The sequence below is a fragment of the Sarcophilus harrisii genome, chromosome 1 (genome assembly GCF_902635505.1).
Source record: "Sarcophilus harrisii chromosome 1, mSarHar1.11, whole genome shotgun sequence".
Lineage (NCBI taxonomy): Eukaryota > Metazoa > Chordata > Mammalia > Dasyuromorphia > Dasyuridae > Sarcophilus > Sarcophilus harrisii.
In genome coordinates, this window is record NC_045426.1 from 170,517,145 (window position 1) to 170,532,447 (window position 15,303).

The 15,303-nt window shown below is 37.2% G+C and overlaps 1 protein-coding gene across 1 annotated transcript; it reads right to left on the bottom strand.

The window, feature by feature from the left end:
- Positions 1–1,179: 1,179 nt before the first annotated feature.
- Positions 1,180–3,710, bottom strand: LOC100915003 (glycerol-3-phosphate phosphatase). The gene has a single exon (XM_003770758.4). It carries the CDS (start codon positions 3,663–3,665, stop codon positions 2,703–2,705), a length of 963 nt encoding a protein of 320 aa, XP_003770806.2. The 5' UTR covers positions 3,666–3,710; the 3' UTR covers positions 1,180–2,702.
- Positions 3,711–15,303: the final 11,593 nt, after the last annotated feature.

The following is a 15,303-nucleotide window of genomic DNA, read 5'->3' on the forward strand; positions in this document are numbered from 1 at the left end:
AAACACCAACAACAAAGTATAAGCCAGTAGTACATACACCTTTTCTTAGATCATACCACCTTGAAAGAACTGAAAAAAACTTGAAAACTTAAAATTAGAAGTATTTCTGGGAACAGCTGCACAAAACCCCTAAGAGTTTGGAACAATGGGCCCTCCAGCCTGGGAAGAGAACACCACTTTAACAAAGAGTTAAAAGTCAAGAAACAGACTGGAAAAATGAGCAAACAACAAAAAATTCTGACCATAGAAAGTTACTATTTTACAAGAAAAATCAAAACACACGCTCAGAAGAAGACCAAAGTCTCCAAGAAAAATAAGAATTTATCTTAGCCTGTGGAAGAGCTCAAAAAGGATTTTGAAAATCAAGTGAGAGAGATAGAAGAAAAATTGGGAAGAGAAATGAGAATGATGCAAGAAAAGCATTAAAAACAAATCAATAGCTTGATAAAGGAAACACAGAAAAAAATGAAGAAAATAACATCTTTTTAAAAATTGGCCAAATGGAAAGAGGCACAAAAATTCACTGATGAAAAATATTCCTTAATATCTCAACCTTCCTTTCTCATAACTAGATAAATCAAATCACAAAGTAAATAAGAAAGAAGTTAAGGAGGCAAATAGAATACTAGAAAAGCTAGATATAATAGATCTTTTTTTTTTTTTTCAGGTTTGAAAGTTTAATATGAATTCAGGTAAATACAGTGGGATGAACCCCAAAGGGCATGGAAGATTCACAAACATTTCACCAGTACAGTTCCATGGCAGGTAGGACAACCAAGGGTCTGAGGCTTCTGACCTAGAAAACTAACCCAAACAGGCAATATGATATACCTACTCCCTCTACTTTAGACTTTGGGTTGTAACACTCTTAATATTGTTAAGAACCCTTGACCTGATTGGGCAGAGCCATGCTTTTGAACCACAAAAATTTACTTTCTGTAAATCACATGGAGAGGAAAACTGGGATGCATGGCAGACACAGCTGACAGTGCCAAAGAACAGTACCTACTTACTGTCTGTAGCTGAGACTATGGAAGAAGCTGAAGAGACAGGTGTAAGTCCTGTGTATTTATTGCTTATGGGAACATCCATCCATGGTCAAGTGTGAATTTTCCTGTGAAGTCCTACCATCATGCTGTGCAACCCCATTAGCACTGTTTGGAGAGTTTTTCTATCAGCTTTTTCTAGTACAGAACCATATTTCCATGGTACCCTATGGCCCAGGAAAAGATCAGAAGCCAGAGGATGCCCTTTCAGCCTCCACAGGAAGCTCCAAATGGTGGTGCATATTTCCAGCTTCTATAGGCACCCAAGTATCTCTCCATTGCCCTTGTTTAGGGCAGGTGACAAAATTTACATTCCTGGCATCTAAACCCCAGGTAGTATGCTGTGTGTGTCTTGGGTCTCATAGACTGCAAAGCTCCATACAGCCTTGCACTGCTTTGGCCTTCTGCTTACAAGGACCCCACCCTCCCTGGCTGTTCCCACTACCAGACACAGGTGCAGTTATGCAAGTTGTTCCTTAAGATGAGGCACCTTTGTCAGGGCTCTAAGCTTCTCTTTACAATGAGAGTCAGAAGCCTGGCCTGCCTAAAGGAGACCCTGAAGCTCTTTCACCACCCACAGAAGCACTGCCAGCACATGTCCTAAGCAAGTATTTGAAATCCCTTAAAATATTCTTCTTAGGACATGAGAACAGCAAGTAATACATTAAGATTTAATTCCACCACTTTACAAAGTTGTTCAAAAGTAAAAAAATAAGTTTTTGGTACCAATACCCACTTTCAGTTCACTAAACAGCGGTACTAAAACAAGGAGACTGGGTAAAGTGGACACCATTTACATTCTCTCTAGCACACACTTCATAAAACTGTTCTATATAATAAACTTCACTTAATATTTTAAATAAATATTGAAGATGGATTGAGACGTCCTCAGGTTTTCTGAGTTATCCTGAGATTTTACAGATACATCTGGATGGAGGCAAGGCAAGGCCCAAGGGCCCCGAGTTTGAAATGCAACAAATGCCCATTTGTGACATCAATCAGAGTGCAGTTGAATTGAAAGGGAAGGGGTAAGAAATGGGGACAGAACCTTAATGAAGGGTTTCCAAATGGGAATGTGCCCTCCTCCTTCCCCAAGTCTTGGCAACACTAAGGCAAAGGCCTCTCTAAGCCGAGGCTCGCCAAGGACAAAAAGGTGTTGAGGTCTGGCCTAGTTTGGTTTCTATCAGTTCTCAGAAGTCACAAAATAGCCCCACCTCCCTGCCTGAAAAAAGGCTTATCCCTGAATAAACTTTGAATTTCAGATATTTCTGAAAGATAAATTTAAACACAAGTCTGATATACTCTCCCTTTCCTAACTCTGCAGCTTCAGTTACAACTCTGAAGTTAGCTGAATCCCTGGGAGGCAGGTATTGCGGTGGGCCCTCCCTCCCAACAAAATACAGTCAGGAGCCACTACAATGTTTCCCTCCTTTTCAAAGTGCATCTTAAAATAGAGGAAATTTGTAAACAAAATCATCCCCTCTGCTTGACCGCCCCCCTCCCCAGCTCAATTGCAGAGTTTACAAACTAAGATTTTTAAAATTCCAATACATTCTTTGTACTCCTCTCTAGACGAGTACATGCTCAAGTCCACCCATTAATTAAGGTAACTGATTTTTTATTTTTTATTTTGGAGATTAAAGACACTGTAACTCTCTAATCTTCAAGAGCTGGTATAAGGTCGGCTATGCTGTCGACATAGAAATCAGGAACCATTTTGTTCCTAGAAGAACAGTCACTTTGCTGGTTGCCTTTCACATCCTCCAGGCTGGAGACCCCGGTAAGAGTCAAGATGGTCTTGAGGCCACAGGTAACCCCCAGGAGGATGTCTGTGTCTAGACGGTCTCCCACCATGACGGTACGGTCTGGGTTGAGGCCGAACTCCTTGGCCACACAATCGAAGATGAATCTGCTGGGCTTACCTATGATCTCCGCCTGCCGCTGGGCAGCCATCTCCACCGCTCGGACCAGACAGCCGGTACCGGCAATGTAGCTTCCGCCCTCCAACGGCAGCCGGTTGTCCATGTTGGTGCCCACGAGGAGGCAGCCCGGTTGTTGGAGGTAGCGCACCGCCTTGGTCAGCTTCGCGTAGCTGAAGTGGGGGTCGAAGCCCACCACCACTGCGCCCACGCCGGGCTCCAAGGGCTCCGCCAGCCAGTCCCCGGGACCGGCGCCCTGCAAGGGTTCGGGCCCCACGCCCACGCTCGCGATGCCCACGGCCTCCAGCTCGGCGGCCAGGGCCTGGCTGCCCAGCACGTAGGCCTTGGCCGGGACCCCGCCGCCCTCCAGGCGCTGCCGGAGGTAGAGGGCGGCGCAGTAGGCCGTGCGGAACACCTCGAGGCCGGCGCCGGGCCCCGCGGGACCGCCAAAGCCCAGGCGCTTCAGCTTCTCGGCGTAGGCCTCGCGGGTCTTGCTGCTGTTGTTGGTCACGAAGCCCAGCCGCTTGCCCCGGGCCCGCAGCGCGGTCAGAGCCTCGGGCGCGCCGGGCCCGGCGGTCTCCCCTCGCCACAGCACGCCGTCGCAGTCGAAGAGCAGCGTGTCCACGTCGGCCAGCAGTGCCTGCGCCCTATCGGCACTGAGCCGGACGCAGCGGCCATCGTCGCCGCCAGCCTCCGCCATCGCTGCCCGGCCCGCTCGGCCGCCTATCCCCGATATAATAGATCTTTGGATAAAATTGAATGGAGACAGAAAGGAGTACACTTTCTTTTCAGCTGCTGACCATAAGACATAAAGACCTCAAAATCAAATGCAGAAAGACAGAAATAGTAAATGGAGTTTTTTCAGATCAAAACACAATAAAAATTACATTCAATAAAAGGCCAGGGGGAAATAGACCAAAAAGTAATTGGAAACTAAATAATCTCATCCTAAAGAATGAATAGGTGAAACAGCAAATCATAAACACAATCAATAATTTCATCCAAGAGAATGACAATAATGAGATAACATACCAAAATCTGTGGGATGCAACAAAAGCAGTAATAAGGGGAAATTTTATATTTCTAAATGCTTACTTGCATAAAAATAAAGAGAAGATCAAAGAACTGAGCTTGCACATTAAAAAGCTAGAAAAAGAACAAATTAAAAACCCCCAATCAAATACTGTACTTGAAATTCTAAAAATAAAAGAGATCAATAAAATTGAAACTAAAAAAACTATTGAATAAAACTAAGTTTTATGAAAAAAACAACAAAATAGATAAACTTTTAGTTAATTTGATTAGAAAAAGGAAAGAGGAAAATCAAATTGTTAGTCTCAAAAATGAAAAGGGAGAACTTTCCACCAAAGAAAAGGAAATTAGAGCAATTATTAGGAGTTACTTTGCCAAACTTTATGCCAATAAATTTGACAACCTAAGTGAAATGGAGGAATACCTACCAATATATAGATTGCCCAGATTAACAGAAGAGGAAATGAATTACTTAAATAGTCCCATTTTAGAAAAAGAAATAGAGCAAGCTATTAATCAACTCCCTAAAAAAAATCCCAGGATGAGATGGAGTTACATGTGAATTCTACCAAACATTTAAAGAATAATTAAGTCCAACACATATAAACTATTTGAAAAAATAGGGAATGAAGGACTCCTACCAAGTTCTTTTTATGACACAGACATGGTACTGATACCATGGTAGGAAGAAAACAGAGAAAGAAAATTATGGACCAATCTCCCTAATGAATATTGATGCAAAAATCTGAAACAAAATATTAGCAAAGAGATTACAGAAATCATTCCCAGGATAATACACCATGCCCAAGTAGTATTTATACTAGGAATGCAAGGCTGGTTCAATATTAGGAAAACTATTAGCATAATTTACTATATCAATAAACAATTAACAAAAACCATATGATTATCTCAATAGATGCAGAAAAAACATTTGATAAAATCCAACACTCATTCCTAATAAAAACACTAGAGAGTATAGGAATAAAGGGACTTTTCCTTAAAACAGTAGCACCTATTTAAAACTATCAGCAAGCATCATATGTAATGATGATAAACTGGAACCATTCCCAGTAAGATCAAGGGTGAAACAATGTTGCCCACTATCACCATTATTATTCAACATTGTATTTAAAATGCTAGCTTTGGCAATAAGAGAAGAAAAAAAGATTAAAGGAATTAGAGTAGGTAATGAGGAAATAATATTATCACTCTTTGCAGATAATATGATGGTATACTTAGAAAACCCCAGAGAATCAATTAAAAAGCTGTTAGAAATAATTCACAACTTCAGCAAAGTTTTGGGATACAAAATAAATCCAATCCAGAATGTTTATACATTACTAACAAAATCCAACAACAAGAGATACAAAGAGAAATTCCATTTAAAATAACTGTCAATAGTATAAAATATTTGGGAATCTATCTGCCAAGGGAAAGTCAGGAACTATATGAGCAAAACTACAAAACACTTTCCACACAAATAAAGTCAGATCTAAGCAATTGGAAAAAATATCAAGTGCTCTTGGATAAGTTGAGCAAATATAATATAGATGACAATACTCCCTACTCTCATCTATTTATTTAATGCTATATCAATCAAACTCCCAAGAAACTATTTTACTAACCTAGAAAAAATAACAAAAATTCATCTGGAAGAACAAAAGGTCAAGAATTTCAAAGGAATTAGTGAAGAGAATAGCAAATGAAGGTAGCCTAACTGTACCAGATCTAAAACTATATTATAAAGCAGCAGTCATCAAAAACATTTGGTACTAGTTAAGAAACAGAGTAGTTATCAATAGTCAATAATTATAGCAATCTAGTATTTGACAAACCCAAAGACCCCAGGTTTTGGGATAAGAATTCACTATTTGATAAAAACTGCTGGGAAAATTAGAAACTAGTATGGCAGAAAGTGGGCACAAAACCACACCTAACATCATATACCAAGATAAAGTCAAAATGGGTTCATAATCCAGACATAAAGAATATTATAAAAAAATTAGAAGAACATAGAATAGTTTACCTCTCAGATTTATGGAGAAGGAATTTGTGACCAAAGAAAAACTAGAGATCATTATTGATCACAAAATAGATCATTTTGATTATATTAAGTTAAAAAAAATTGTACAAACAAAACTAAGCAGACAAGATTAGAAGGGAAGCAATAAACTGGGAAAACATTTTTAGATCCAATGGATCTGATAAAGGCCTAATTTCTAAAATATATAGAGAATTGACTCAAATTTAAAAGAAATCAAGCCATTCTCCAGCTGGCAAATGGTCAAAGGATATGAACAGACAATTTTCAGATGAAGAAATTGAAACTATTCGCAGTCACATCAAAAGGTGCTCCAAATCACTATTGATCAGAGAAATGCAAATTAAGACCACTCTGAGATACTACTATATACCTGTCAGATTGGCTGAAATGACAGGAAAAAAGAACAAAAAATATTGGAGGGCATGTGGGAAAACTGGGACACTGATACATTGTTGGTGGAACTATGAACAGATCCAACCATTCTGGAAAGTAGTTTGGAACTATGCTCAAAAAGTTATCAAACTGTGCATAATCTTTGATCCAGCAGCATTTCTACTGGAATTATATCCCAAAGAGATCTTAAAGGAGGGAAAGGGACCCACATGTGCAAAAATATTTGTGGCAGCCCTCTTTGTAGTGTCAAGAAACTGGAAACTGAGTGGATGTCCATCAATTGGAGAATGGCTTAATAAATTATGGTATATGAATGCTATGGAATAATACTATTGTTCTGTAAGAAACAACCAGCAGGATGATTTCAGAGAAGTCTGGAGAGACTTACATGAACTGATGCTAAGTGAAATGAGCAGAACCAGGAGATCATTATACACAGCAATAACAGGACTATACAACAATCAATTCTGATGGACATGGCTCTCTTCAACAATGTGAAGATTCAAACCAGTTCCACTTGTTCAGTGATTAAGAGAGCCATGTGCACCCAGAGAGAGAACCATGGGAACAGATTGGGGAACACAACATAGCATTCTCACTCTCTCTGTTATTGTTTGCTTGCATTTTTTTTCTGTTTTTTTTAACCTTCTTTCTCCTTCCTTCTTAATCTGATTTTTTCTTGTGCAGCAAGATAATGTGTAAATATATATATACATATATTGGATTTAACATGTATTTCAACATATTTAACATGTATTGGACTACCTGTTAGCTAGGGGAGGAGATGGGGAGAAGGAGAGGAAAATTTGGAACAAAAGGTTTTGCAAGGGTCAGTGTTGGAAAAATTACCCATGCATATACTTTGTAAATAAATAAATAAATAATGCTCCTTAAAAAGTTGAATTGGCCAAATGAAAAAAAGAGGTACAAAAGTTCACTAAAGAAAATAACTCCTTAAAAATTAGAATTGAACAAATGGAAGCCAATGACTTTATGATAAATCAAGAAATAATAAAACAAAACCAAAAGAATGAAAAAATAGAAGAAATATCTTGAAATATCTCATTAGAAAAAACAACTGACTAGAAAAATAGATCTAAGATAGATAATTTTAAAATTACTGGACTACCTGAAATCCATGATAAAAAAAAAAATAGTCTAGACATTATCTTACAAGAAATTATCAAGGAAAACTAGCCTGACATTTTGGAACCAGAGGGTAAAAGAGAAATGGAAGGAATCCACTGATCACTTCCTAAAAGAAATACCAAGATAAAAACTCACAGGAATATTCTATTAAATTTCAGCACTCCCAGATTAAGAAGAGTATTGCAAGCAGCCAGAAAGAAACAATTCAAGTACCATAGAGCCACACTTGGAATAGCACAAAATTTATCAGCTTCTACATTAAAGAATTGGAAGGCTTGGAATATAATATCCACAGGGCAAAGAAGTTAAGATTGCAACCAATTCACCTACCCAGCAAAATTTATCATAATCCTTTTAGGGGAGGAAATGGATAGTCAATGAAATAGAGGTCTTTCAAGCATGCTTGATGAAAAAGACCAGAGCTCAATAGAATATGTGACTTTCAAATACAAGACTCCAGAGAAGCATAAAAAAGGTGTACAGGACAGGGAAATCTTAAGGTATTTAATAAGGTTAAATTGTTTGCATTCCTACATGGGAAGATACTTGTAACTCATAAAAACTTCTTATTGTTAGACTAATTAGGAGTATAGATAGACAGAGGACACAGGTGTGAGTTGAATATGCAGGGATGATATCTTAAAAAAAATAAAGGGACAAGAAAGAAGAATACACAGAAGAAATGGGGAGGAATAAAATGAGGTAAATTATCTCATGTAAAAGATGCAAAAAAAATCTTTTACACTGGCTGGGAAGATAGGAAGTGCGGAGACAAGGAATGAGTGAACTTTACTCTCATCAGAATTGGTTGAATAGTGGTTGGAAAAGAGAATGACATAACCCACCTAATTGGATATAGAAATCTATATTACCTTATATCAGGGGTGAGCACTTCAAACCCTTAGGCCTCTGAAATCATTTGATCTGGGCCTACCAAAGTAGCCTTGGGCAATGATAAGTTAAAAGCTATGTACAACAACCTCCCACTGCTTGAATTTTTAAGGTGATAATTTTGTATGGCCTGCAAATAATGACATAAATATGGCTAAATGGCCCTTGGCTGAAAAAAGGTTCACCACTTCAGCCCTACAGGAAAATAGAACAGAAAGAGAGTAAGGGTGATTGAAAGGGCAGGTTGGGGGAGCCAGAAGCTCTACACTTTTGTGTAGGGACGGGGTGAAAGGAGAAAGAGAATAGAATAAATAGGGGGAAATAGAATGGAAGGAAATATATTTAGAAATCACAACTATGAAAAAGAAATAAAGCTAATTTCTCTGATGAAAGCCTCATTTCTCAAATACATAGAAAACTGAGTTAAACTTGTAAAAATAGGAGTCATTCCTACATATTCCTATATTCCATAACAAATTATCAAGAGATATGAACAGTTTTCAAATGAAGTAATCAAAAATATCTATAGCCATGTGATAAGGTGCTCTAAATGACTATTGATTGGAATCAATCAATTGAACAATTGAAACAATTCTGAGATACCAATTCATACCTATTATATTGGCTAATAGAACAGAAAAGGAGAATGACAAAGGTTTGAGGGGATATGGGGAAAAAATTACACATTGATGCACTGTTGAGGAGTTGTACTATGTGATTGTGACAGAATGATGAATGATGAGCAGGATGCTCCCAGAAAAATCTGGAAAGACTTACAAGAACTGATGCCAAATTAAATGTACTTTGTACAAAGTAACGGCAATATCATAAGATGATCAGCTATGATGACTTAGATATTCTCAGCAATACAATGATTTAAGACAACTCTTAAGAACTTAAGATGAAAAAATGCTATCCATCTCCAAAGAAAGAACTGAAGGTGTCTGAATACATATTGAAGCATATTTTTAATCTTTTCTATTTTTCCTTAAGGTTTTTTTAGTCTATTTTCTTTCAGTACATGATTAATATGGAATATGTTTAACATGACTACAAATGTATAACCTATACAGAATAACTTGCTTTCTCAATGAAAGGAGAAAGGGAGAGAATCTGAAACTCAGTTTTAAAAATGAATGTTAAAAAATTGTTTTTATGAGTAATTGGGGAAAAATAAAATACCAAATATTTTTTTAAAAGAAAGAGATTATAGGAAACCTGGTACTGGCACTGAGCATAGATTTTGAATGCCATTTGGCAATTCCATTGCTCATTTCCCATTTCTGGATTGCAGTTCCAGGTCATAGAAAAGCACTTGCAGTTCAAAGGAGCAAGGATCCTAGTTCCTGGTTGCAACTTCAGAGAGAACAGGGAACAAAGGCCCTAATTCCTGGTCATAGTTCCAGAAAAGAGAGGAGCTCTAATACTTGTGGTCCCAAAAGAGTAAGGCTCCTTCCTCATTAAAGACCAGGACATAAACAGAAGAGCAGTGAGTACACCTCTCTCCAAATTATATCCTCTTAGAAGCACTGAAAAATTAGAGACACCACCCCCCCCGCCCCGAACTAACTATGAAAACAACAAGGCAAAAAGCCTAAAGCTTAGGAGAGTAAAACATCAAAAAACAATAAGAAAAATCAAAAGAATGAAAAATATTAACTATCTCTATAGAAAAATAAGTGACTTAAACAATAAATTAAGAACAGATCATTTAAGAATTATTTGAGTATCTAAAAACCACGATAATTTAAAAAAAAGCCCAGATATTATATTTAAGAAACTATAAAGGAAAACTGCTCAGGTATCTTAGAACCTGAAGTTTGAAAGAATCCACCAATTGCCTCCCTAAAAGAGATCCCAAAATGAAAATGCCTAGAAATATTATAGCCAAATTCCAGAGCTTCCAGATCAAGAAAATACTGAAAACAACCAGAAAGAAATGATTCAACTATCATGGAGCCATAGTAAGAATCATGTAAGATTTAGCAGCTACCACATTAAAGAAACAGAGGGTTTGGAATATGATATTTCAGAGTTCAAAGAAGATAGGATTACAACCAAGAATCACCTATCCAGAACAACTGAATATAATTCTACAGGATAGGGGGAGAAAATGGATTTTTTTAATGAAATAGAGGGCTTCCGGTGATGAAAAGACCGGAGCTGAATAAAAAATTTGACATTCAAATCCAAGATTCAAGAGAGGAATAAAAAGGTAAATGTGTAAGAAATGATGAATTAGGTTAAAGTGTTTATATTCCCAAGAGAGAAGATACATATAACATCCAAGAACTTTATCATTATTAGGACAGGTAGAAGGCTTATTTAGAGGTCATGGGTATAAGTCTGTTATATGGGGATGATCTCAAAAAAAAATGGAAGATTGAGAAAGAGGGACATACTGAAAGAAAGGAAAAGGGAGAGGAAGAAGGGAGATAGATAAGGGAGAGTTTGTCTGTGTTTCCAGATAGATTCATTAGTTGTTTTGTCTTCCAGATACTTATTTGCCTGCAGGCCAGGGACTGGACCAAGTAATCTCTTGACAATTTTTCCAGGTCTAAATTCAATGACTCCTTTGTTTTGTATGAACTTCTCTTTTCCCCACTCTATCCTCTTTGCTCCCTTCTCTCTCTGATTCATCATTCTGACAGTTTAAAATTGTATTCCAATTAACTAAAACAAAATTTGTCATAATTTTCCATTAACTTGAGCTCTCTGGAGGAGAGGGTCAATATGAATCTGTTATAAACATAAATTAGCTGAATAGGCAATTAAATGATCCTTGGTGCAGCATCAAGATTCATCATGTCATATAGCCATAGAAACAGCTATTGCAACATGCCAGGCCTCCATGGATCATTGAAGTTCTGCAACAAGTACCTGAAATTTAAAACACTTTTTATCAAACTCAGAAGCAGAATGGTATACATTATGGTATAAAATGGACAGAATCCTGAACTTGAAGAAACCTGTAATAAAGAACACTTATTTTCTATGTGATATTAAGTCACTTTGCTTCTGTGAGGTAAAATGAGAGGAATGAACTACATGATTCCAAAGCTCCCTTCCCAGTATCAATGGATGTAACAATCTGGCAATTAAACCACTTAGACCAAATATCCACAGAATTCTTTTATTCTATTAGACTTGGAAAATTTAACTTCAGACTTTGGTGATTCTTCCTGTGAGTTTAAAGGACTACTGTATGTATTATTATATCTTTTTTACCATCCCAAATTCTTCCACTTATACCTCAACTTGTCAAAGAGATGATCTCGATTTTGAGGGCTATCATAGAAGTGCAGGAGCTTAGTAGATTCTCTTATGAAGGAAAAACACAAGATCAGTTTCCAGCATCAGATTACATCTGCTTTTTGAGGGCCAGTCTAGCTATGAATAGACAAGCTCACCACCATTGGTTGCCCACATAGGACTGAATTCTTTAGCCATCAAAATCTTAAATGACTTGCAGTCTTCTTTTTTTGCTTTAACAATAACAATGGCAGGATAATAAACTGTCACAAAATCTGTTGTGCACAAATGTGGGGGAATACTATACCAAGCACAAAATTAAAGATTCTCTAAAGCAATTGAGTTGGACAGAAATGCATAAAAAAAGATGGCTGGTTGATTGCCTGTTGTCCTTTGTCCTTGAAGAGAAACAAAATGACATTACTATATAAGAGTTGAACTATATTGTGTCCAGCAGATCAGACATATGAGCTCAGAATGCTCTGCCACAGATCAGACAGAAATAGTCCCAATGACCATTTAGGATGGACTTTGCTTATCTCCTGATTCAGGCTAAGTTCCAAGTGGGTGTCTCAGACAAATGCAGACAACTTTAAACTGGCCTGCAGCATACTGAATTTTGACAGAATTTTGCTTCAGTACTATTTTTTTAAAAAAAGGAATCTGTTCTACAAATATTCATCAGTTATCTCAAATGTAAGGATCGTCTTATAATTTTTTTTCCTCCCTTCTCTTGGAAAAGAAAAGAAAAAGAAAATATTTGTAGCAAATGTGCATGGTACACTATAATACCACTGCAAAAATAATATTATAATATACAACTATGAATGACACAATGATCAAACAATATTCTAAAGAACCAGTGATGAAGTTTGCTACTCATCTTCTGACAGGGAGGTGAGGAATTCAAGATGCAGAATGAGATACATCTTTTTGACATGGTCAATAAAGTAATGTCTTTATACAAAGACAAAACTTTCACAAGAGAGATTTTGCTAAATATCTTGCTGGAAGGGAGTAATTACACAGGAATCTTGCACAATAATCTTTCAATTTCTCCTTATCATTTGATTTGGGAGTTCAAAAACAATCTAGGTAAACCCCCTCCTTATATAGATGAGGAAGCCAGGACTCAGAGAGGTAATGTGTTCATGGCAAAGCTCACATTTGAACACAGAACTTCTGAATCAAAATGCAGTGCTTACCCCACTTTACCTCAGTTTGCAGTCAAAAACTGGACTCTAGAAGAATAAAACTTAGTCAATTCAATTTTTTTGTCAAATACACAAACAGTACTTTCAGACTCTCTGTGCCCTTGGCATTTAGCAGCCCAAAGTATTTCTTCAAAGCTGAGGGGAAAATATGAAGCTTACAATGGTGGTCTCCATAGTAAGTTGCATATGAGGCGATATGTTTATATATCTAATACAGCTCCTATTATTGTCACAATGAGGCATTTATTCAGGCCTACTCTTGAGTCATTAACCTTTCATATCAGGTAAGCAATCCTCAATTTACCTTTTCTTTCTCTGTTATTCATGGTCTGTTGAAAATGAAGACTTGAAAAGAGTTCTTTGAGACATGTGTTCTGTTCAGTGCAGACGCATCTATGCATAAAGAAACAGCTCAAAACAAAGTCCTAGAGGATTGAAATATCCCTTGCTTTCAGTTATTCACAACTACTTAAAAATAATCTTCCTTGTTGGGTTTTTTCCTCCATCTCTTCTTGTCTTTTTCCATTACCTTTTATGAATTTGGGCTTTTTCACCTAAAACATAGTTTTACAGATTTTAGTTATTGCTTTGCTAGCATATTGAAAAGTATAAGCCTCCTTATTAAATGTGAAGGACACCCCAAGTCATTATGTGCAAGTGGAGGCTGAGGATAAAGAGCAAACTTTCTGGGTAAAACAAGCCCTGGTCATTATTTTTACTTGTAGAGAACTTCTCCCACTGAAGATGGGTTTTGTAGTTTGGAAACTATGTACTATGGAAAGAGCATTGCTGTTGTAGTCAAAAGACCTAGGTTTGCTATTTATTAGTAAAAGGCAAATTTTAAAAATTCTTAGGTACCACCTCACACCTATAAGAAATGACAAATGCTGGAGGGGATGAAAGAAAATAGGTACACTAATGAACTGCAAGTGGAGCTATAAAGAGATCCAACCCTTCTGGAGAACAATTCAGAACTATGAAAAAAGGGCTATTAAAACTGTGTATGCCTTTGACCCACCAACACAAATAACAGATTTGTAAACTAAAGAGATCAAAAGAAAAGGACCTATATGTACAAAACTATTTATAGAAACATTTTTGGTGATGGCAAAGAATTGGAAATTAAGGGAGATGTCCATCAATTGGGAATGACTGAACAAGTTGTGACATGGTTCTGATCAAACACTATTGTATGTTGGAATCTTTATAAACTGTTAAGCCATTGGAGTTGATAGAAACAATAATTATCTAATTTGGCATGGTTCAATATGATTGATTTGATCTTAGAAGGAGATATTTTGGGCCAGAACTTGAAACAAGGGACTAAGTACAACTGATAGAAACGATGCTTGTGCTCACACTTAGATACTCATAAATATCTAAGTACTCAATGGAATTCACATGTTTGGGAGATTTCAGGGCTTAGTATGGCTTAGTATGAGATATCCGAATTCACACCTCCCTTAGGACCAGAGAGCACTCTGGGAGATAATCCAGAATCCCTCTCTCTCCAGAAGGAGGAGTTAACCTTTGGGAGATTATATATATACAGGAAGCTCTTAGAGCTTGAGAGAGTTTTTCTTGGGAACATTGACTGGGGTCGGAGAGGAGCACTCTGGGAGGAAGCTCACAAGCCCTATCTTCGAGGCAAGAAATTCATTGTATCTTCCAACTTGATGCTGGCTGGAGGCTGAAGAAAGCAGAGGCAGAAGCCAAGAATAAAGCTGCAAGATCTTTTGGAACCAAGCAGAAAGATAGGCCTCTGAGATAACAGGGCTATATTGAGAAAACAATAAAAGATCTGAACTTTTATCACCTGGCTATGTTTTGGAAAAAGAACACCACAATTGTACACAATAACCAGGATGGGGGTGGGATGGGTAGCTTTAGAAAAAGCAAGATCTAGGTGAACCGATGCAAAATGAAGTGAGAAGAAACAGGAGATCAATGTTACAACCATGATGTAACGATGATCAACAGTAAAAGATACAGCTACTCTGATCTATACAATGATCTAAGACAGTTCCAAAAACCTTATGAAAAACTGCTATTCACCACTAGAGAGAGAGCTGATACTCTTTGAATGCAAATTTTAAGATTAATTCTCTCACTTTTATTATTCTTGCTTTTAAAAATGTAGCTAATATGGAAATATGTTTTGCATGATTTCATATGTATAATTGATGTCGTATTTTGTGCTTTCTTGGAGCGCAAGGCAGGGAGTAGAAGGTAAAAAAAGAATTTGGAACTCAAAATTTAAGAAGAAAATAATGTTTAAAATAAATAATTGAAATGAGAGAGACAGAAAGAGAGAGAAAGATGCCACCCTATGTTTGAATGCCACTTCTGCAATGATGGAGAAT

Excerpts from the sequence above, each read along its gene's own strand:
- LOC100915003 (XM_003770758.4), bottom strand. The coding sequence starts at position 3,665 with ATGGCGGAGGCTGGCGGCGACGATGGCCGCTGCGTCCGGCTCAGTGCC.